The sequence below is a fragment of the Heptranchias perlo genome, chromosome 2 (genome assembly GCF_035084215.1).
Source record: "Heptranchias perlo isolate sHepPer1 chromosome 2, sHepPer1.hap1, whole genome shotgun sequence".
NCBI classification, from domain to species: domain Eukaryota; kingdom Metazoa; phylum Chordata; class Chondrichthyes; order Hexanchiformes; family Hexanchidae; genus Heptranchias; species Heptranchias perlo.
Window position 1 is genome coordinate 72,762,051 of NC_090326.1, and position 21,801 is coordinate 72,783,851.

Consider the following 21,801-nt stretch of genomic DNA (forward strand, 5'->3'; position numbering starts at 1 on the left):
TCATTGTGTGGGAATCCAATATTCTGCCCATCTTGCACGCACTGAACACCCTTAAGGGCTGGCTCTTCGGGGACAAGGGATACTCTCTACACACATGGCTCATGACACCTCTGAGGAACCCCATCACCGAGCAACAGTGTCGATATAACGACAGCCACATCGCCACCAGGTCCACAATTGAGCATGCTATAGGGCTGCTTAAGATGCGATTTAGGTGCCTTGATCATTCTGGGGCAGCGCTTCAATACACACCAGACAGAGGGGACCATTATAGTCGTGTGTTGTGCCCAGCACAACATGGCACAACTGAGAGGGGTGCCGCTTGAGGAGGCCCCATCCACATCTGTCACCCACATTGAGGAGGAGGAGGAACCCATGGGCACAGCAGCGGCTCACCTGGCTGCTCGTGAGGCCAGGGAGTCACTGATATGTGAACGGTTCTCCTAACATCAGGCAGTGTGAAGAGTCCAGTCGTCACACCACCAAGAAAAACCAGCGCCCACATCAGGCTGCCCACCCCTCCCTGCACAAAACAGTCCTGCAACTACACAGACATCCACTGTAAAGTGACCCAATGGGTGGCATCAAGTGTCGCCGTTCATGGTGAACCTCATGAAAGGGCCCTATCACAAAAGCCAGTCAAAAATGGGCAAGACGTGACAGTAGTGGTGACAATCATAACAATTAATGTGACTAACAAAAAGCAAATATAAATGATAAATATGACAGTCTGTCAAACACCCTTGTGCATGCCCTTCATGCTCACAAAACCTTTGCCTTTCTCTTATGCCTACTTCTACGAGGTGCATCCCCTGTGGCTGCAGCAGAGGTAGTGGCAGGTTGCTCACGTTCATGCTCTGACTGCTTAGATGCTTTGGGTCTACGCCTTCTGGGTTTTGACGCCTGCGGGGGCCCCTCCAAAGACTGCTCCACCTGCATCTGTGCAGGGGCAGACTCGGCCCCCTGGAGAGGAGGCAGCGTTGAGAGGGGGAGCAATGGGTGAGACGTGGGAAAGCTTTGAGTGGCGTCCCCACTTCCATGTCCCCTTTCGCCATCAACCCTCTCCTAGGCCAGGCCCACATCACTCCTACCACCCTGCTGGAGAACAGTGTGGTGGACATGTGCGATGTGTTGGAAGGCCTCTTCGAAAGTATCTGTCAGCCTGTTTAAGGCAGTAGAATGTTGTTCACCCTGAGTCTGAGTGGCTGTTGTCAGGGCCTGAATGGACACATTTGTGAGCCATGCTTGAAGCTCAATGGAGGCTAGCCTTCTCTCCATCGCAGACATTCCCACACTTACCTGTGACACTATCTGAGTTACTCACGTCCCTGTGACAGTATCTGAGAGATTCCCTTCCGTACCTGAGCCACCATTCCACTCATGCAGGAGTTGGACTCCTCCATCCTCTGCGCTATTGTGGAGCGTGCGCGTGACACCTGTTTGAGTACCTCACAAATGTGCTGCTGTCCCTCAATCATTCTCCTTTTAAAGGATGGCTCCTGGGGTTCAGCATCTGTGTCCAGCTGAGCAGAGCCTGGAGAGGAATTCTCCCACCAACACGGACTCTCCACAGCTGTCCCTACCACCAGTGACTGCTCTCGCTCACTTGTGCGTGGTGACTCACCAGGTGCCAACCCAACTAACTGAGGACTAGGACCCTCTGAAGTAGTGAGTATCTGCGCTGGTGGATGGCTCACTAAGATGTGATGGTGCGCCCTCAGAGGCCAGCAGGTCCTCTGAGGAATCGCCCTCTGCCGTCACTGCGGTCATTGAAGGGCCTGGAAGAGAACAGAAGGCAATATTAAGCATCATCCCAGATGTGTCATATTGCGATGAGCATACTGAGATGTTAAAGATGGCAAGCATTGTTAACATCAATTCATATTGTGTGTGATGAATGTTAAAAGTTGTATCGCCGTCCCTGACGGACAGGCACTCAAGGGTGCGGCTGAGCTGTAGCGCCTCCTGCTCCGCGTCTGTGAGGATCACTACTTGTTGTGGCCCCCCTCCAGCACTCGCCCTCTCGCGTGCATTTTGCGCGCTCTCCTAGAATGGGAGAAAGAACAGACATCTGAGTGAGTGATGGTGAAGTGACCAACCGATGAATGCATTGCTTTGGGTGAGGCTGACCATGAAAGAGGTGCATCAGAGGGTGAGTATGAGATAGAGCCATCACGTGTGTATAAACGCACAAAGCGTGGTAAACAAGGTTGGTGAGCTGCAGGCGCAAATAGCCACTTGGAAATACGATGTCATGGCGATAATGGCTCAAAAAAGGGCAGGATTGGGTGGAGTCGTACCGAGCACAAAGGAAGATGGTAGTGGTTGTTGGAGGCCAATCATCTCAGCCCCAGGACATTGCTGCAGGAGTTCCTCAGGGCAGTGTCCTAGGTCCAACCATCTTCAGCTGCTTCATCGATGACCCTCCCTCCATCATAAGGTCAGAAATGGGGATGCTTGGTGATGATTGCAGTGTTCAGTTCCATTCGCAACCCCTCAGATAATGAAACAGTCCGTGCCCGCATGCAGCAAGACCTGGACAACATACAGGCTTGGGCTGATAAGTGGCAAGTAACATTCGTGCCAGGCAATGACCATCTCCAACAAGAGAGAGTCTAACCACCTCCCCTTGACATTCAATGGCATTACCATCGTCGAATCCCCACCATCAACATTCTGGGGGTCACCATTGACCAGAAACTTAACTGGACCAGCCATATAAATACTGTGGCTACAAGAGCAGGTCAGAGGCTGGGTATTCTGCGGCGAGTGACTCACCTCCTGACTCCCCAAAGCCTTTCCACCATCTACAAGGCACAATCAGGAGTGTGATGGAATACTCTCCACTTGCCTGGATGAGTGCAGCTCCCACAACACTCAAGAAACTCGACACCATCCAAGACAAAGCAGCCTGCTTGATTGGCACCCCATCCATCACCCTAAACATTCACTCCCTTCACCACCAGCACACCGTGGCTGCAGTGTGTACTATCGACAGGATGCATGGCAGCAACTTGCCAAGGCTTCTTCTCAGCACCTCCAAAACCCGCGACCTCCACCACCTAAAAGGACAAGGGCAGCAGGTACATGGGAACACCACCACCAGCACCTTCCCCTCCAAGTCACACACCATCCCGACTTGGAAATATATCGCCCTTCTTTTGTCATCGCTGGGTCAAAATCCTGGAACTCCCTACCTAACAGCACTGTGGGAGAATCTTCACCACACGGACTGCAGCGGTTCAAGAAGGCGGCTCACCACCATCTTCTCAAGGGCAATTAGGGATGGGCAACAAATGCTGGCCTTGGCAGTGACGCCCACATCCCATGAACAAATTTTTAAAAAATCAAATACTCCTGGATACAAGGTGTTCAGGAAAGTTAGGGAAGGAAAGTAAGCAGGGGCGGGTTGGCAGTATTGATTAAGGAAAATAATGCCGTACTGGAGAGAGAGGATGTCCTGGAGGGGTCAAGGACAGAATCTATTTGGTTAGAGTTAAGAAATAAGAGGTGCCATTACACTACTGGGCGTATTCTATAGGCTACCAACTAGTGGGAAGGAGATAAAGGAACAAATTTGCAGGGAAATTACAGAGGTGCAAAAGCTATAGAGTAGTGATAACTATGGACTTCTACTACTAACGATAATAATATAAGGGGCACAGAAGGGGAGGAATTTTTGAAATGTGTTCAGCATAATTTTCTTAACCAGTACGTTTCTGGCCCAACGAGGAAGGAGGTCATTGCTGGACTTGGTTCTAGGGAATGGGGTGGGCCAAATGGACCAAGTGTCAGTTGGAGAGCATTTAGGGAGCAGCGATCATAGTATCATAAGGTTTAGAATAGCTATGGAAAGGGACACAGACCACTCTAAAGTAAAAATACTCAATTGGAGGAGGGCCGATTTCAATGGGATGAGAACAGATCTGGCCCGGGTAAATTAGAATCCAAGACTGGCAGGCAAAACTGTAATTGAACAATGGGTGGCCTTTAAGGAGGAGATGTTTCGGGTACAGTCTAGGCACGTTCCCACGAGGCAGAAAGGTAGGGGAACTAAAGCCAGAGCTCCCTGGATGACAAAAGAGATAGTGAGTAAGATGAAATGGAAAAAAGGGACATATGTCAGATGTCAGGTTAATAACACTAGTGAGAACCAAGCAGAATGTAGAAAGTTCAGAGGGGAAATTAAAAAGGAAGTAAGAGGGACAAAAAGAGATTATGAGAATAGGCCAACATAAAAGGGAATCTAAAAGTCTTCTACAGGCATGTAAACAATAAATGGGTTGTAAGAGGAGGGGTGGGGACAATTAGGGGCCGTAAAGGAAATCTACTCATGCAGGCAGAGGTGATGACTGAGGTACTAATTGAGTACTTTGGATCTGTCTTTACCAAGGAAGAAGATGCTGCCACAGCCTCAGTGAAGGAAGATATAGTTGAGATACTGGATGGGCTAAAAATTGATAAAGAAGAGGTACTTGAAAGGCTAGCTGTACTTAAAGTATATAAGTCACCCGGTCCGGATGGAATACATCCTAGGTTGCTGAGGGAAGTAAGGATGGAAATTGTGGAGATACTGGCCATAATCTTCCAAACATCCGTAGATAGGGGGGTGGTGCCAGAGGGCTGGAGAATTGCAAATGTCACACCCTTGTTCAAAAGAGGGTGTACGGATAAACCCAGCAACTACATGCCAGTCAGTTTAACCTCAGTGGTGGGGAAACTTTTAGAAACAATAATCCGGGACAGAATTAAGTCACTTGGACGAGCGTGGATTGATTAGGGAAAGCCAGCACGGATTTGTTAAAGGCAAATCATGTTTAACTAACCGGATAGAGTTTTTTGATGAGGTAACGGAGAGGGTAGATGAGGGCAATACAGTTGATATGGTGCATTTGGACTTGATAAAGTACCGCACGGTGGGCTTATCAAGATTGTGGCCCATGGAATAAAGGGGGCAGTAGCAACATGGATACAGAATTGGCTAAGGGACAGGAAGCAGAGAGTAGTGGTGAATGGTTGTTTTTTGGACTTGAGGGAGGTGTACAGTGGTGCTCCCCGGGGATCAGTGCTGGGACCACTGCTTTTCTTGATATATATTAATGACTTGGACTTGGGTGTACAGGGCACAATTTCAAAATTTTCAGATGACACAAAACTTGGAAGGGTAGTGAACAGTGAGGAGGATAGCGATAGACTTCAAGAGGGTATAGGCAGGCTGGTGGCATGGGTGGACACGTGGCAGATGAAATTTACCGCAGAAAAATGCGAAGTGATACATTTCGATAGGAAGAACAAGGAGAGGCAATGTAAACTAGAGGGCACAACTCTAGAAGGGGTACAGGAACAGAGAGATCTGGGGTATATGTGCACAAATTGTTGAAGGTGGCAGGACAGTTTGCGAAAGTGGTTAAAAAAGCAAACGGGATCCTGGGCTTTATAAATAGAGGCATAGAGTACAAAAGTATGGAAGTCATGCTGAACCTTTTATAAAACACTGGTTCGGCCACAACTGGAGTATTGTGTCCAGTTCTGGGCACCGTGCTTCAGGAAAGATGTGAAGGCCTTAGGGAGGGTGCAGCAGAGATTTACCAGAATGATTCCAGGGATGAGGGACTTTAGTTATGTGGATAGACTGGAGAAGCTGGGGTTGTTCTTCTTGGAACACAGACGGTTGTGAGGAGATTTGATAGAGGTATTCAAAATAGTGAAGGGTCTAGACAGAGTAGATAGAGAGAAACTGTTCCCATTGGCGGAAGGGTCAAGAACCAGAGGGCATAGATTTAAGGTGATTGGCAAAAGAACCAAAGGTGACATGAGGAAAAACTTTTACACAGCGAGTGGTTAGGATCTGGAATGCACTGCCTGAGGGAGTGGTGGAGGCAGATTCAATCATGGCCTTCAAAAGGGAACTGGATAAGTACTTGAAAGGAAAAAAATTGCAGGGCTACGGGGAAAGGGTAGGAGAGTGGGACTAGCTGGATTGCTTTTGCTTAGAGCCAGCGCAGACTCGATCGGCCGAATAACCTCCTCTGTGCTGTAACCTTTCTATGATTGGATGAGGATTGAGGTGAGTGGTAGTGGTGGGGTGACTAATGGGGAGGTGAGGAATTGCAGGTAAGTTGAGGATGAGCCTTAAGTGGGTGAGAGGAGTGATGTGATAGAGTAGTCTTGGCAATGCAGAATGAGTTCGGGTGGGGGGTGCGGTGATGTGCAACACAGAATGTAGGAGAATCAGTAAGTGTACTCAATTTTGCTGACCTAGTTAGATCATTGAAACGCTTCCTGCACTGGATCCAGGTGCGGGAGATGATGCTGCTGCTGGTGACCTCCTCTGCTACCTCGAGCCAGGCCTTCTTGGTGGCAGAAGCAGGCCACTTCCTCCAGTCCACAGGGTAAAACACTTCCCTCCTCCTCCTCCACCCCGTCCAGTAGCACCTGGAATGAGGCATCGTTAAACCATGGAGCAGCCTTGCCCCTGTGCTGCTCCATTGTGGTTTGTGGGTCTTTGCTCCAGCAAAAGCCTTTGGAACAATGGCCCTTTAAATAGAGGTCCTCCAACTGACAGCCTGTGATACAGGTGCACAGTCTGCCCGCTGTGCAGCTTTTCGACGACAAACCTGGAAGCAACTTTAAGTGGTACCAATTCAATTGCGATCGAGTGGGAAACGGACATTTTTTATTGGTCGGGTTATCCACACGCCCATTCACCCCCCCCCCCCCCCCCCCCCCCAACTGCCATCCAGCCTCCATTCTAATATCGGGGCCATGGAGTCTGTAAAAGATGATGGTATGACCACACCTGGAGTAATGTATACAATTCTGGCCTCTACTACAGCAAGAATGTCCAGGCATTGTCGGCGGTGCAGAAAAGACCAACTAAACTGATACTAGCTTATGGCATCTGCACCATGAGGCCAGGTAGAAAAGTTTGTGATTATTCACCCTGGAGAAGAGAAGATTTGGGGGAAATATTGTTTGAAGTATTCAAGATACTTAAGCAAACCAGTAAATCGAACCTTGATAATACATTGGAGGTTGCCACAAATTCTCTAACTAGACTCAAGACTGAAGAGAAGAATGCACACAGTCCAAATTTAACTACTTTGTGCAGAAGGTGGTGAACAGTAGGTGCTGCCTGTCAAGAGAGGCAACAGGAACAGGTAATTTGGAAATAAATTAAGGGAGCATTGGATAGATATCTGAGGGAGTGGGCAATTGAGGAATATTAGCTTTTGGGACCCGCCAGATGGAACTGCAGAGTAATTTCCAGCCATGTATGTTCCTAAACATGACAAAGGAGCGACAATTGTACATTTTTTTGCTTAAAAAATTAATCATACAGGCAATTGAGGCACCACAACAGTGATTTTTACCATCAATTTTGTTGATTCAAATGTAGTATTGATGAATTAAACTTTTTTCCATTTTTGCATGTTAGGCGTGGCACACACTGGATGCTGTGCAGAACTCCGAAGATATTGTAACATTTATTTCAACCTATTCTCAGATGAGCACTCCATTCATTTTTCACACGGTGTTGCCTTTCCAAGTGACATTGTCAATTAAGTGGCCGATGTTACTGACTTGAATATTTTTCCTAGTGAATGTGTGCATTGGGCACCAGAGAATCCCCTCATTTGAATCTTAAGAGGAAGATTTTTTTTATCTGATCTCAATGATCTGAATTCTAACCCAGCTCTATTTAAATGGACAAATGTAAGGAATCTTACAACACCAGGTTATAGTCCAACAATTTTATTTTAAAATCACAAGCTTGTTAAAATAAAATTGTTGGACTATAACCTGGTGTTGTAAGATTCCTTACATTTGTCCACCCCAGTCCATCACCGGCATCTCCACATCATATTTAAATGGAAGTGTTGTGATGCACTGTAATCTGATCCTTGTTCCATTGTCCCCTTTATCTAACTCACTGCTGAGGGGGTGGGGATGGACCAAAGTGATAGAGTCATAGAGTTATACAGCACGGATAGAGGCCCTTCGACCCATCGTGTCCGCGCCGGCCATCGAGCCCTGTCTACTCTAATCCCATATTCCAGCATTTGGTCCGTAGCCTTGTATGCTATGGCATTTCAAGTGCTCATCCAAATGCTTCTTGAATGTTGTGAGGGTTCCTGCCTCCACAACCCTTTCAGGCAGTGAGTTCCAGACTCCAACCACCCTCTGGGTGAAAAAGTTCTTTCTCAAATCCCCTCTAAACCTCCCGCCTTTTACCTTGAATCTATGTCCCCTTGTTATAGAACCCTCAACAAAGGGAAAAAGCTCCTTAGTATCCATCCTATCTGTGCCCCTCATAATTTTGTACACCTCAATCATGTCCCCCCTCAGCCTCCTCTGCTCCAAGGAAAACAAACCCAATCTTCCCAGTCTCTCTTCATAGCTGAAGCGCTCCAGCCCTGGTAACATCCTGGTGAATCTCCTCTGCACCCTCTCCAAAGCGATCACATCCTTCCTGTAGTGTGGCGACCAGAACTGCACACAGTACTCCAGCTGTGGCCTAACCAGTGTTTTATACAGCTCCATCATAACCTCCTTGCTCTTATATTCTATGCCTCGGCTAATAAAGGCAAGTATCCCATATGCCTTCTTTACCACCTTATCTACCTGTTCCGCCGCCTTCAGGGATCTGTGAACTTGCACACCAAGATCCCTCTGACCCTCTGTCTTGCCTAGGGTCCTCCCATTCATTGTGTATTCCCTTGCCTTGTTAGTCCCTCCAAAGTGCATCACCTCGCACTTTTCCGGGTTAAATTCCATTTGCCACTGTTCCGCCCATCTGACCAACCCATCTATATCGTCCTGCAGACTGAGGCTATCCTCCTCGCTATTTACCACCCTACCAATTTTTGTATCATCAGCGAACTTACTGATCATACCTTTTACATTCATATCCAAGTCATTAATGTAGACTTGTTATCTTTTGTTATCTTTGTTATCTTTGTTGGCAGGTACTTGCTCTGGTATTTATCCGTAAACTCTTGGACTTCTGCTTTACCAAACGAGAACTTAGCTGGTTGGATGATTTAATGCCTGAAAGCAAAAAGAAGAAATTGGAAGATGAGCAGAAAAAGAAAAAGGAAACTGAGGTAAGTGCACAGACCTGCTGAGATCTAAACAGAAATTCAAGACATACTCCTAGCCCAATCATGAGCTTTACTGTCACTACAAAGTATGGGTTTCTACTCTTTCTACCTGTTGCTGTATTCCTTGCTGTTCCTGTAAAAGATGATCTTTCTAATAACTCCTTTTCTTCGATATCTATCATTATGGAGTTAAAGATTTTATGCAAAGGTATTGAGCAATATTCTAACTTTTTGTTTCCCCCTCTAGTTTACATATTTTAGTTTGAATTAGGTTGTTTTCTGTTGAGTGATTTATGTGTCGTGTATGAATGGGGTAAAGATGGTACATTCATCAGATTCTTTGCATGCAATCTTTAACGATAAACTCAACAGTTGCGTATTCCTCTCTTCACGTTCGTCACCAGAGAACAGTATGCAATGCAGAGTCTAAAACCATGCTGTGAATGTTGTAGTAATTGAAGCTGTTTTAATATTGGAAAGTCAAAGCTGCAATAACATACAGGAAAGTAGTTTATTAAATGCCACAAAATGAAATTCTTAAATGTATGATGCAAATATTTACCAATGCGTAAATTTGATTATACTAAATGTTAAATGTTTAAAAATAGTACGCCTTCTTTTTTTTAAATGTGATTCAGTAGTCACCTTAGCTTCCCTGCTCTATATCACTGCTGCTTTGAGACTCTCCAAATTTTTGGGACTTAGTCTGATTTGATCTATTATTCATTGTGTCCTTTTTTTAAAAAAAAATGAATTGCAGCACATGGATATAAATATCCCCACATTTAAATTGACTTCTGGCTTGCTGAAACTAATCTAGTATGACCATGAGTCAACATTTTTTTGTATTTTACTATCAGACTTCCTGTGGTATTGCTCACAGATAGTCTGGAGTTTAGGTATGATGTTTAGCTGCTAACTTGTTTCTAAAACCACTGCTCTAAATAGGCAAATCCAAATAATTGTAGCTGGGTATAAACTGCTGAAGTCATTCACAAGGCAAGTATAATTGCTTGTAAATTTTAAACTTTAGGTCAATAACTAGTTTTCTCTTTTTATTAAGATTGTTTTGCATCTGTAATGAAAGCATCACTTTGGAGTATGCTAGAGATAAGATCTTTTTTATAAAGGCCTTTGCGTTATCTAATCCATTTAGATCAGATGTAATTTATATATTTTTCTATTGGCTTCTTCACAAACAATCTACAGAGGAGAGGGACAAAAATAAAAGCAGTGCCTGTGTGCCACAAATGTTTGCCCTCACACTATCATTCATGAGACTTTACAAATTAAAATGTGCCTTTATAAGTAAAGGGTTAGATTAACTGCATATTAATAAGAAGTCATAAAACTAGTACAGCATTTGGCTAATCAAGGATTCTGCCTTATTATTAATTTCCTGGTAGAAGGTTTTGCATAACTACTCCTTGATTCCCCACCAGGCTATATGTCCTCCGCAGACCTCCCTTGTCCCCAGTCCTGGTAGCACAGAAACTAGTTGAATGCTGTTGATCATCTCATACGCCATTTGTATTAGAGTGCAGCTTGCAAAGGCATAGTGGTTTTATTCTCAGCTTCCAGAGTCAAAGTGCCACTCATGTCAAAGGTAAGTGGCTGCTGCTTGGGACTGCCATTTTATTCTTCTGGCCATAGGCAGCCTGTGGTTTCATCCCACCTCTACATGCCAGCAATGTGATTTTGTCATTGCTGATCTATATGCACCTTCCCCAGACATGCATTGGACAAATTTGGAATTTCCAGAATTATATTGGAAATGGTTCTGCCATATAAATGGGATACTAGTCCGTACTTATTCTTAAACTCTTCAATTATGATCCCAACCAGATATCTGTTGTGTTATTTTGAATAAATGTCCTGACATGGCATCAATTGCCTTGCTGGGAACCTGTTCCACATACCCACTATTCGGGGCGGGGCGGGGGGGGTGTATTCCATTTTTTTTCTAGTCTTTCTCAAGGCTTGCTTTGCACCATAGCACGAAAGTAACTATAGGTCACCAGTTAGTTTAAATAGCCTGCTTGCACTTTTGCCTCTCAAATAATTTGCTTCTCCAATGAAAACAAATTCAGCTGAGCAAGTGTCTCCTTGTAACTTAGAGAGCAAAGTTTCAATTGTGTTGCCATTGTAAAGTGCTTCTGGACATTGTCCTTTCTCCTTTGGGATCTAGGTGTGATGTACCCTCTAGTGATGGGATAGACAACAGTATAGTAGCAGATAATGCAATAATGTACCTTTTTAAGCAGAGAAATAAACTGGATGAAATAGACTATCCAAAATGATATAAATTCTGGAGGTATGCTTTTGTTTGTTATTGCAGCTTTAGTTTACTTTGATTTTTTTCTGTCACCGTCTGTTCCGCTTGACAGTTTAAAGCTTGATGGTGAAAAGGTTCACACATAGTTTGCCCTGCTTGCTTCATGTAATTTCTGAAGGGACTGACCTCTGTCTGCTTTTATTCCTGCACATTCAATTTGCTCTAGAAAACGAAGAATGGATCTAAATCATTGTGGGTATGTCTTTGGTTATTTCTAATGGGGGTATTTCATAAGTATAAAGGGAGACAAATGTACGGAATCCATTCCAGCTCTCGTCATTGTCTCCCACAAGCACAATTGACCTTTTTTGACTTTCATTTGAAATTGAAGAAATAATTTAAATTGTGAACAGTGAAGCAAAGAAAGGCAAATGGTTTTGTAACTTCACTCATTTGGGACCTTGTTACGACTGCACATCCAAATATTTGAACATGGGATCCTGGATTATCCATACTTTTCTCTTTTTTTGGTTACATGTTCACTGTTTTGAATCAAAATACGTTGATTTCCTTGGATTTTTTTTAAATTATGAAGAATGATTTGTAAAGCATTTCTGTTAAGAACTTATAAAGAATTTGTAATTCTGTATGTAGAAAATAAAATTTAGAGCTATAAAATTCTTAGAAGGATCCAAAATAAATGAAGAGCATAGATTAAGTTATTTTATTAATGTTAACAAATCTCTTGATTTGAACTGCAGCTTTTTGTAGTAATTTATGCAAAGTTGTTTTTAAATTCTCTTATTAATGCTATAGAATGCTCTCCTTGAAAGATAAGTAACTTATCATTTTCATGTTGACGATTATGAATGATTTTGATAGAATAGATAGGGAGTAACTGTTCCCACTGGCAGGAGGGTCGGTAACCAGAGGACATGGATTTAAGATAATTGGCAAAAGAACCGAGGGGGGAGATGAGGAGAATTTTTTTTTACACAGCGAGTTATGATCTGGAATGCACTGCCTGAAAGGGTGGTGGAAGCAGATTCAATAGTAACTTTCAAAAGGAAATTGTATGAATACTTGAAAAGGAGAAAATTGCAGGACTATGATGATAGAGCAGGGGAGTGGGAATAATCGGATGGCTCTTTCAAACAGCTGGCACAGGCACAATGGGCAGAATGGTCTCCTTCTGTGCTGTATGATTATATTTACTTCCCTTTGCCCTTTTAAATCTACTATCATCATAGCTGATTCCCCAGCAATTTTGGACACCCATTTCACATGAAGCTCCCGCCTGTTGGAGGCAGGCACTTCTGACACCACAAGTGGTTGGTCCCCAGAAACTGGGACACGTCACAAAATGGACAGAGTTGCACTGGAACTCTTGCCCATTTTGTACTCCCGGCAGACAAGAACAGGAATTCCAGATTTCCATCTGATGATCCATGAAAGCTGATTAAAAAATTGTTTAGCCAAGGAAAGCAGTGTGAGTGACTGCCTGAGTTGTATATTCATTACTTATTGGTTCAAACCTGTGCACTCAAACTTTTGACAGCTATGTGGATCTGACCTGTTTTGGTTCAAACTTGCCATGTTCTTTTTAAAACATGTGTCTAGGAGGAATATTAATTTTTCAACAATAGCTCAGATTTAATTTTTAAATAAGCATGCCTTAAATATGGCTGATTCCACTCTTCAGTTCACATGCATTTTTCTAATTTATATATACACCTCATTAAAGAAAGATCTTGCCACATCACATTCTCAGACCACTCCAAAGTGCTTTACAGCCAATTAATTATTTTGAAGTGCAAACATAGCCAATTTGTGTAACTTTGAAATAAATTGTTGAGTTTTCAGTAACATTCATGCATTCAGGATTTTATTGTTAAACTGATTTTAGGGCTATGAAATGTTCATTTTAATCAAGAGTCGAAAAATGCATAATCATTTGCACTGTGACACCTAAACTTAAATTTAACTACAGTTGCTTTGGGAATGACACAAGTACTGCAGTTCTTACTGAGGCTTAGCATTCCCAATTTTGAGCTACCTTTCTGATTATGCACCTTCAGAGTATTTAGGAATTTGCTTTTTTTTTAAATAAATGTTTCCAATAAAAGGTTTTAAGCTTTGACTGTGTTATGCGATTTGCAAGAATAAGAGAGAACAGTATTTAACTACAAAGGTTAAGAAAATGACACATTTTCAATTAATACTTTGTTTAATGTTTTGTATACGGTCATTTTTACAATGACCCCTTGCAAAAGTGGCATCCTGTATATAACTTTGTACCTTAAAACTCTTTGTAGGAAGCTCAAAGAATGCTTGAAGTTGCGGAAAGTGGGACAGTGCAGCTTCCCTTAGAAGGTGGAAACATTCTGAAGATTCCAGTAAAAAGTATTAAGTACAGGTACAGTATGAAGTTATTCATGGAATAGAATGGAAATGAAAAGTTATTTATAAATTAATGTTACTACTGAGAAAGAAGCGTTAACCTGTTATCAGCTTGGTCATGGAAGTCACATGGCTAAGTTTAAAAAATCTTTTTCCACATTTAGTACATTGCTAAACTGGCCCTCAAATTTGTTGTAAAATTATAATTTTAAAATTTGCAACATTTTCAGTTTTTTGGGAAGCTAATGAAATGTTTTATAAAAAATTTCCACAGGTTATAAATTCCAATAATTTGACGTGATCATTCAAACAGATCTTCTAGCATAACTTCAGTCGTGAGTTCCTGTGATAAAATGGTTGCTTCCCTTGGTATATATTTTCAGTCCTGCTTCTTTCTTTTGGATATGTTGTCTAGTACGTTGCATGACTCAAAATGTACTGCCTTTATAGGAGAACCAACATAAATCTGCTGAATGGCTGTGACTTGTGGGTAGTGTACGTAACATAGTTAAAACAGTAATAGCCTGTGGGTACAAAAAGAAACACTGCACTACACTTTTCACATGTAGACTGCTTGCTTTAGAAGCATCAAACCAGAAATTCTGCTCCTTATTGGGACAAAATTTGGCCAGAAGAACACAGATCCACAGGGTTCCTGCCCTATTGACCAACCAATGGTAAATTCTAAGGGATGTAGGACAGCTGCCTTTTCTGCCTGTGCCCTTATGTCCCAACCTCAGTTTGGGGTAAGTCTGGGGACATTCCTAGGCTACCCCAGAAATTCCACCAGGTATGTTGCCCTAAGGCCCAGCAGTATGGATGCCTGCCGAAAGCATGCATAAGTGCCATTTTGCACTGCAAATGGGCACCATCAGGAAAGATTCGAATAACAATTAATCCCAGTGGGACTGATTTGATTCTGAGAATGCCAGTGTGAAGATGGCCCTTGCCTTTGACCAGATCGGCCTATGGCTCCCTATCTCAGGTTGCACTTGGTGTGGGCACTTGCCCCTGTTATAGTAATGACCCAATCCCTAGGATTTGGAACAAGACTAAGGGAAGGCCAAAGCAGTGGGCAGAAATTCTGCCTCACTGCACTTCTTTGTGCTGCCAGAATTTCTACCTTTCAACTTTTATATATGTCCAACACATCATGAGTTAATTTTTACCATGTTTTGTCATGAGGTGGCAATTTTATTACTGTTGATTTGTAAAATTCTGCATAAAGATTATATTGGGGAACTCTCCTGATTGTAAATGTACTGTCTAGTGTGTTACTGACCCATACAAGCCAAAATATTCCAGTTTGATACCTGGCATATGCTGAGTTATCTGCTGTCATCCAAGGCAACAACTGGCTCCAGTGCGTGCCTTCGGGGTTAAAAAATCAGCCAGGGTTCCCGTTTCTATCATTATTCAGTGACTCCTGGAAAGTGCTGGTATATGGACATCTGGTGAGGACAAGATCAGGTTCAGCTATAATGCCTCCCCTTTGTTGAATAGCCTATTGGCACTTACTGTCTAGTATGCATGACGAATGGCCACTTGAGTGTTGTATGAGATATTGCACCCGTGCAACTGTGCCCCAGCATGAATTTGTCTCTTCAGGAGATTGGGGTGGGAGGGGACAACCTTTTTAATATATAAAACATTAATTGTATTTAGTATTGACTATTATTAGTATTGACTATTTAGTATTTTTCACAAGATAAGTGAAAGTAGCATAAAATGTTGCATTCTGATACAATAAGGATTCAGGCTTAACATATTTCTAAATAATAGATGACAGCTAAATTGAAGTCATCTTTTATTTTCCTGTAGAAATGCACTGTGAATAAGGTGTAAAACTTTACAATATATTGAAATGTAAACTCAATCAGAAACAATTCTATGAGTGATCTTTACGCATGTAATAGTTACAAACCTTCAATAAACAGTATCTAAGTGGAATTGTGTAAATTGCAAAAGAGCTTAATGGCAAGGTGAGGGGAAAATAAGGCCTTAAGAATCGGGTTAGTGGTCCTGCTTGTACAGAGCACTAACACTTAGATATGTTTGTCCTCTAGCCCAGATGATCCTTCGGTCGTAAACATATCTGATGAAATGGCCAAAACTGCTGTGTGGAAGGCTCTTGCCATGAATGCTGAGAATGCAAAAGTTGTAAAACTTAAAGCAAGGTAGCTTTTGTTTATGAGCTTAATTATTAGCCTAATGTCTAAGAGTATTCTGATACTAATAAATGCACAACTATAGCTGCATTTTAGTGTACTGGGCACTTGTAGTATAAGTTAACTGAAAGTGTTACATTAGCCACTATTAAAGTTGCATTCTATATTTTAATATACTCCACTTTCTACATGGCACTCAAGTTAGAACTCTAGCTCTATTATAAGGCTGCTAGATCTTAGCTGACTAATGTAGACTTTTTCATCTCCTGTTTTGAACAAAGTTATGGAACATTCATTAGAGTATGTAGCTTGTTATAACATAACTTTCTTGGCTGTCAAGGACCATATGATAAACTACACGACTTCAACAAACACCATTTTTAGAGAAATTGTAATTTTCCGAGATCTGTTGGGTGTTACAATATGGCACCTCCAAATACAGTAGTTCTGGTGGCATTAATTTCACAGAATGCCTTTTACTAATGTTGCTTGTGTGTTTGCAAAATAGCATTTTTAAAATACAAAGTGATTAGGAATTGCACTGTGCATACTCGAAAATTTTTAATAGTAGCTTACTGGGGGTGTCCAGAGCAAGGAGGGCATAGCCTTAAAATTAAAGCTATGCCGTTCAGGGGTGATGTCAGGAAGCACTTCTTCACACAAAGGGTAGTGGAAATCAGGAACTCTCTTCCCCCAAAAAGCTGTTGAGGCTAGGTCAATTGAAAATGTCAAATCTGAGATTGATAGATTTTTGTTAGGCAAGGGTTATAAGGGATATTGAACCAAGGCAGGTAATTGGAGTTAAGATACAGATCAGCCATGATCTAATTGAATGGAACAGGATCAATGGGCTGACTGGCCTACTCATGTTCCTATGTAACATACTTGTGAAAACTTAACAATTAATGTAAATATTGTACCTTCTGATAACATTGCAGAAGTGATGTGCAGTGACTCAAATTTTTAATATATAATTTGTGTTGAAGCACAAAAACATTTTTTTGTATTGGGTATCTGATGTTGGTCTGGGGCATATAATGGAAAAATGACTAGTTAAGCAGAAGCAAATCCAATGATTTTTGAAAAATGAAAAGTCTTAGTTATAACGCTGCTAAATTGCTGCTGTAATCTTAAAGAATTCAAAATTCTAGAGTAATAAAATCCCTATCCAAATTCACTTAATGTCTTGTAGACCTACTTAGAACTTGATAATACACTGAAAATATATTTATGTAATAAAAGGTTAGAAATATATTTTTGTTTATGCAGATTAATGGCCCTTAACTGTTTGAGCTCAAACCGGGGGAGATTCATTATGAGCAAGAACATATTTGTAAAATAGACAACATGCAAAAGAAACTGGGGATAAACTCCCGGGTTTCGCTCCCAGCAGCCAGCATGATTGACAGGCTTGTTGGCTGTCGGGCAGGAAGGCCTGCTGTAGCAGGCCGCAGCCGGGGATCAGAGAGAGAGAGAGAAGATTGGAGGTCGGGTGAAGAGTCAGAGATAGGTGAGGGTCCACTATCGGGGGGGGCGGGGGTGGCCAATCGTGGGGTTCCTGCCAGCCAGGTGAGCTTATTGGGACTGGATGAAGCACCCCTGCTCCTCCTGGTCCACAAGCAGTGCAATAAAGGCGCTCACCTTGTGGATCTGGCCCTTCCCGTCTTTTTTCACCTGACATGATTCGGAAGCGATGAGAAACCCGAACAGGTAAGGTTAAATTAATTTTAATTATCCAATGCACAAAATATTAAGTACCTCAACTATCGCAATGAGATACATTGTCCTTTTAAGAATCGGCCCGCCGGCTTTGGTTGGGGTGGAACTTCCTGGTGCCTGCTGTCCACACGCAAACAAACCAGCCTGGATTAAACCCAGAAGTGGGTGAGTTGGAGCCGGGATGCGGTCCCGCTCCAAAAACCTGTTATTTTAACTTCTCATCCGTTCTTGGGGGTTGAAATTTACCCCTAGGCATCTGGACCTAGAAGTTAGTGGAAAAGAAAATTCAGCCGGATGTAAAACAAGCTACCGATTTGTTAATGTCCGTTTTGGGCTACCGCCGAAGCCCACTTTCACCCTCTCTAGATTTGCATTTCAGAGGGGTGTTTTTAGGGCAACTGAATCATATAAGCTATTTAAAACTATTGTAGATGGAAAATCAGATGAAAGGAACCTTAACAGTGAACCTCTTCAGGCTCCGTACAAAACAATACATCTATCTTATTTGTGTTCAGTTTTATCATAGTATAAAGTTTGCTTTTAAGAGAAACTAATTCTTAGTTGCTTTTCTGTCTGCAAGTTGTGGTTAGTAGATCTAGTGCTTTATCAGAAAATAAGATGAATCCTTTTAACTTTTCGCTGAATGTATTTTCAATGTAATCATCTTAGGCTAAATACTACAGACTAGAAAACAGGTATTTGTATACGGTTGGAGAAGAGAATATATGTATAATCAGATGAAACTGTTCTCTATTTCAAAAATGATGAACTATACCGATTTAAATTGTACATGAACTGAAGATGTATCTAATGGATGAAACTGAAGTTACAAAAATAGAACTAGATGTTCCAGAAGCAAATACAAGCTGTATATTAAAGTATGTGTGCAATATTTGAATTTAGAGAGGTTGAACTGATTATTGTGTCTCTTGCTTTCTGTCATTTAGTTTTCTTTGCTGGTTGTGTGCGTGTGTACGTATTAATATTAAATTACCAACACAGAAATCTAGTAATAAATTTTCCTTTTCCTTTTCCTTGTTACAAATTTACAGTCCTGAAAATACAACGGATATCAAAATGAACATTGAAGAGATGCCCACAAGAAATGTCCTTGATGCTGAAACCTCTGTATGAAACATGCTATATCCTCATCAACCAAGAAAGACTTCTCTTTATGAAAGCTACTACTTGAGCCACAACCGAACCTCTAGATCCTTTGCAGGAAATGGAAACGTGTTGCTGGATCTAATCAGTGTCTCAGTCAAAGTGAAACTTTCCTGAACAAGATTGTTTTACCCATGTACTATTCTGTTATGTCAATTGCAGTGCTAGCTACTGTTTTAATCTTCACATCATTAGGCTCAATTGTTATTAATTTACAATATTAGCATAGGGATATGAAGAGTAAACTAGCAAAAGTCTAATACACAAGTTTTTTTAAAAAATCTGCTTACCAACATTTGATTTGCTTGGTACTAATACTGTCAAATGATGATGTACTATTTAAAAATGGTAGTACACAATGAAAGCAAGTACACAGTCTATACAAAAAAATTGTATAAATATGCTGCTCTTTGACGTTCATCATATCTCATTGAAATAAGTAATAGTTACAATAGGTTGTGGCAATTTTCAACCAAATCTACATAAATGTATCTCATAATTTGTCAGTGATCCTCGATAATTTTATTGCTACTAGGTAAGCGTGAAGTAGCATGCAGTAACAAGTGTTGCAATAGGATATAATAGAAGAACAGGTATTTAAATTGGTATGCTGTACCTGAGGGGAGTGCATCTCTTGACTACACTGCTGTGATTCCAGTTTTTATGCTGGTCTGTTGTTGCTATCTTTTTATTTACAAAATGGTTTATCAGTATTACAGTACTGATTTGAGACTATCTGCATCTGAACTGCTTACATTTGACTTTATTCAACATGATATACTATAGGCTTTAGTTGGCATTGCAGTTTATTACATGTTTTATTTATTTATATTTAGACTAATTGTCAAAAATTGATTCAGAAATTGCCATGCTATATGGAATACAAAAAGATTTGGCTAATTTTATAAAGACTGTTTAGTATTTTTTGTCTTTGTATTTTGGATACGTAGAGTAACCACTTTCTATGAGCAGTACTGTAGTTATAGTGTTAGGTCAGTAACTCTAGAGCCAACTCAGGAAATCGCAATCTTCCCCAGTGGTCCACGTTGCCATGCTTTTACACAGTTCGTGAAGTTCTTTTGTCTTCCAGACTAGATGAAGCTCTTTTTTAAAAATAAATTTTGATTTTTTTTTTTGACCAGGCATTTTTTTTCTTAAGTGGGGGGCAAGTTGGTTTATCTTTAGTCTGAAATACAATGCCAATGCAACACACAGAATTGCATTCAATCATTGCAAAATAATCGCCAAGCAGATAGCCAAGACACAAAAATGGTAATATTGTGAGATGTTTGGTTTGTATCATAATACTCGTTATAAAGTTACATGTATGGCAAGTTCTGCGGATACATTCGGAAGTAAACCCATTTTCTGCTTCTGTTTTATTAAATGTACAGATTCTAATCACTGTAACTGAATAATTGAGTTTGCATAATATAACGGGATGTGAATTATAGAAACTTATTTTAATTGAGAGTGTCAGTTGGTGAACTGAAGAAGTTTTCTATTTAATTTTATAGGTTACCCTAAAGAATTAGTATTGTGTTGATACTGTTGACTGTTAGATGCTAAATACAGTATGAGATTTTAACAGGTTGAGAAACTGGTTGCTGGCAGGGACAGTTTAATCCCATTTGATTTTTTAAAAATCTGCACAGTTGATGGTAATTTTGTGTCTTCCTCTGTTCTGCATATTTAATCACAGAACAAATAGAATCCGTAGTATTCATCAACTTTCATAAAATTGTCTAATTTCAGATAATTATGGTTAAAGTTTTTATGACAATTTGTAAGTACAGTAGTGATTTCATTTATTTTTGTAAGGAGACCCAAAGCAATGTAAAAATGTTATAGTAATCCATTGTCTTAGTTTAAATGACGATGTATGTGCATATCCCGGATTTTGTTTTCTAGTTAAGGACAATGTCCTGCCTTCAGCTGTTGAATATTAGAGGAAAACAACTATTTTTTGTAATGTCATATCTGTTAATGAAAGCAATAAAGTCTCTTATTGTATTAAATGTGATATTGATGCATGTTCTTTATAGGCATTTGTTTGGGGACAGAATAAGTAACGGGCTCTGTGATCTGCGATAATATCATTTTGATTTTACAGAAACATTGCATTTAAGTTCTTAAGTTTTCAATATTTATTTTCAATGATTATACCTATTTTGACAAGGTTTCACAAAACTACAATTTCAAACACTGGCCTGGATTTTAACTGCCAGCAGGTTTCCGACGGGAAACCACATTGGTGAGTTAATTTTCCGCCTGCCCATGGCAGCATGAGGCCCGGCCATTTTTAATACATTGTAGATGCTGCCTGGTATGAGGAAATACAAATACAAACAAAAACTTGAAAAAATTAGCCTTGTTTGGTTAGAACAAATTAAGGAGTGATATGATAGAATTATTTTAAATTATGAAAGGAAGGGACAGGATAGATAGAAGCAGATTCCAGTTGAAGGTTCTAGAACGAGGGACCATAGATAAAAGATTAAATGTAAAAGGTTTAGAGCAGAGGCCAGGCGAAAGTTCTTCAGAGCTGTGAGGCTGTGGAGTTCACTTTCAGTGTTAATGGTTGAGGCAGAAACGATGCCAACATTTAAGATTAGATTGGATAGATAGATGAAAGGGTTTGAAGAGATCGGGGAACAGGGTGGATAAATGTGATCAGAACTATTTGCTCGTGTGGAGGGTAAACACCAACATCGCCTGGTTGGAACGAATTACCGAGTTTCCACTTTTTACCTTCTGTGTATTTCTATGTCTAGCTGAGCAGCAAGCAGCTGCATTCATTCCTATGCATTTGTTTATTTTTTTCCAAACCTTTATTAAATACTACATGTGGCAATGCAGCAGGCTGCCCAGTAATACTTTTCTTGCAGTTATCAGAGGATGGCACACAGCAAAACGCAGGGTCAAGAGAGAGGCTTAAGCACCCATTGCTCATCAGTAAAGCATTAGTGTG

General features: G+C 41.1%; 1 protein-coding gene across 5 annotated transcripts in view; it reads left to right on the forward strand.

Moving 5' to 3' along the window:
* Positions 1-20,848, forward strand: part of LOC137340352 (sodium bicarbonate cotransporter 3-like) — a 220,172-nt gene extending 199,324 nt beyond the window's left edge. For all 5 annotated transcript variants that reach the window (XM_068002800.1, XM_068002775.1, XM_068002786.1 and 2 more), the window contains 4 exons: positions 8,970-9,107; positions 13,695-13,795; positions 15,846-15,956; positions 18,719-20,848. In XM_068002800.1, the coding sequence (XP_067858901.1) occupies positions 8,970-9,107; positions 13,695-13,795; positions 15,846-15,956; positions 18,719-18,800 (432 nt within the window). In that variant the 3' untranslated portion in view covers positions 18,801-20,848. The remainder of the gene's footprint in view (positions 1-8,969; positions 9,108-13,694; positions 13,796-15,845; positions 15,957-18,718) is intronic.
* The last annotated feature ends 953 nt before the right edge of the window (positions 20,849-21,801 follow it).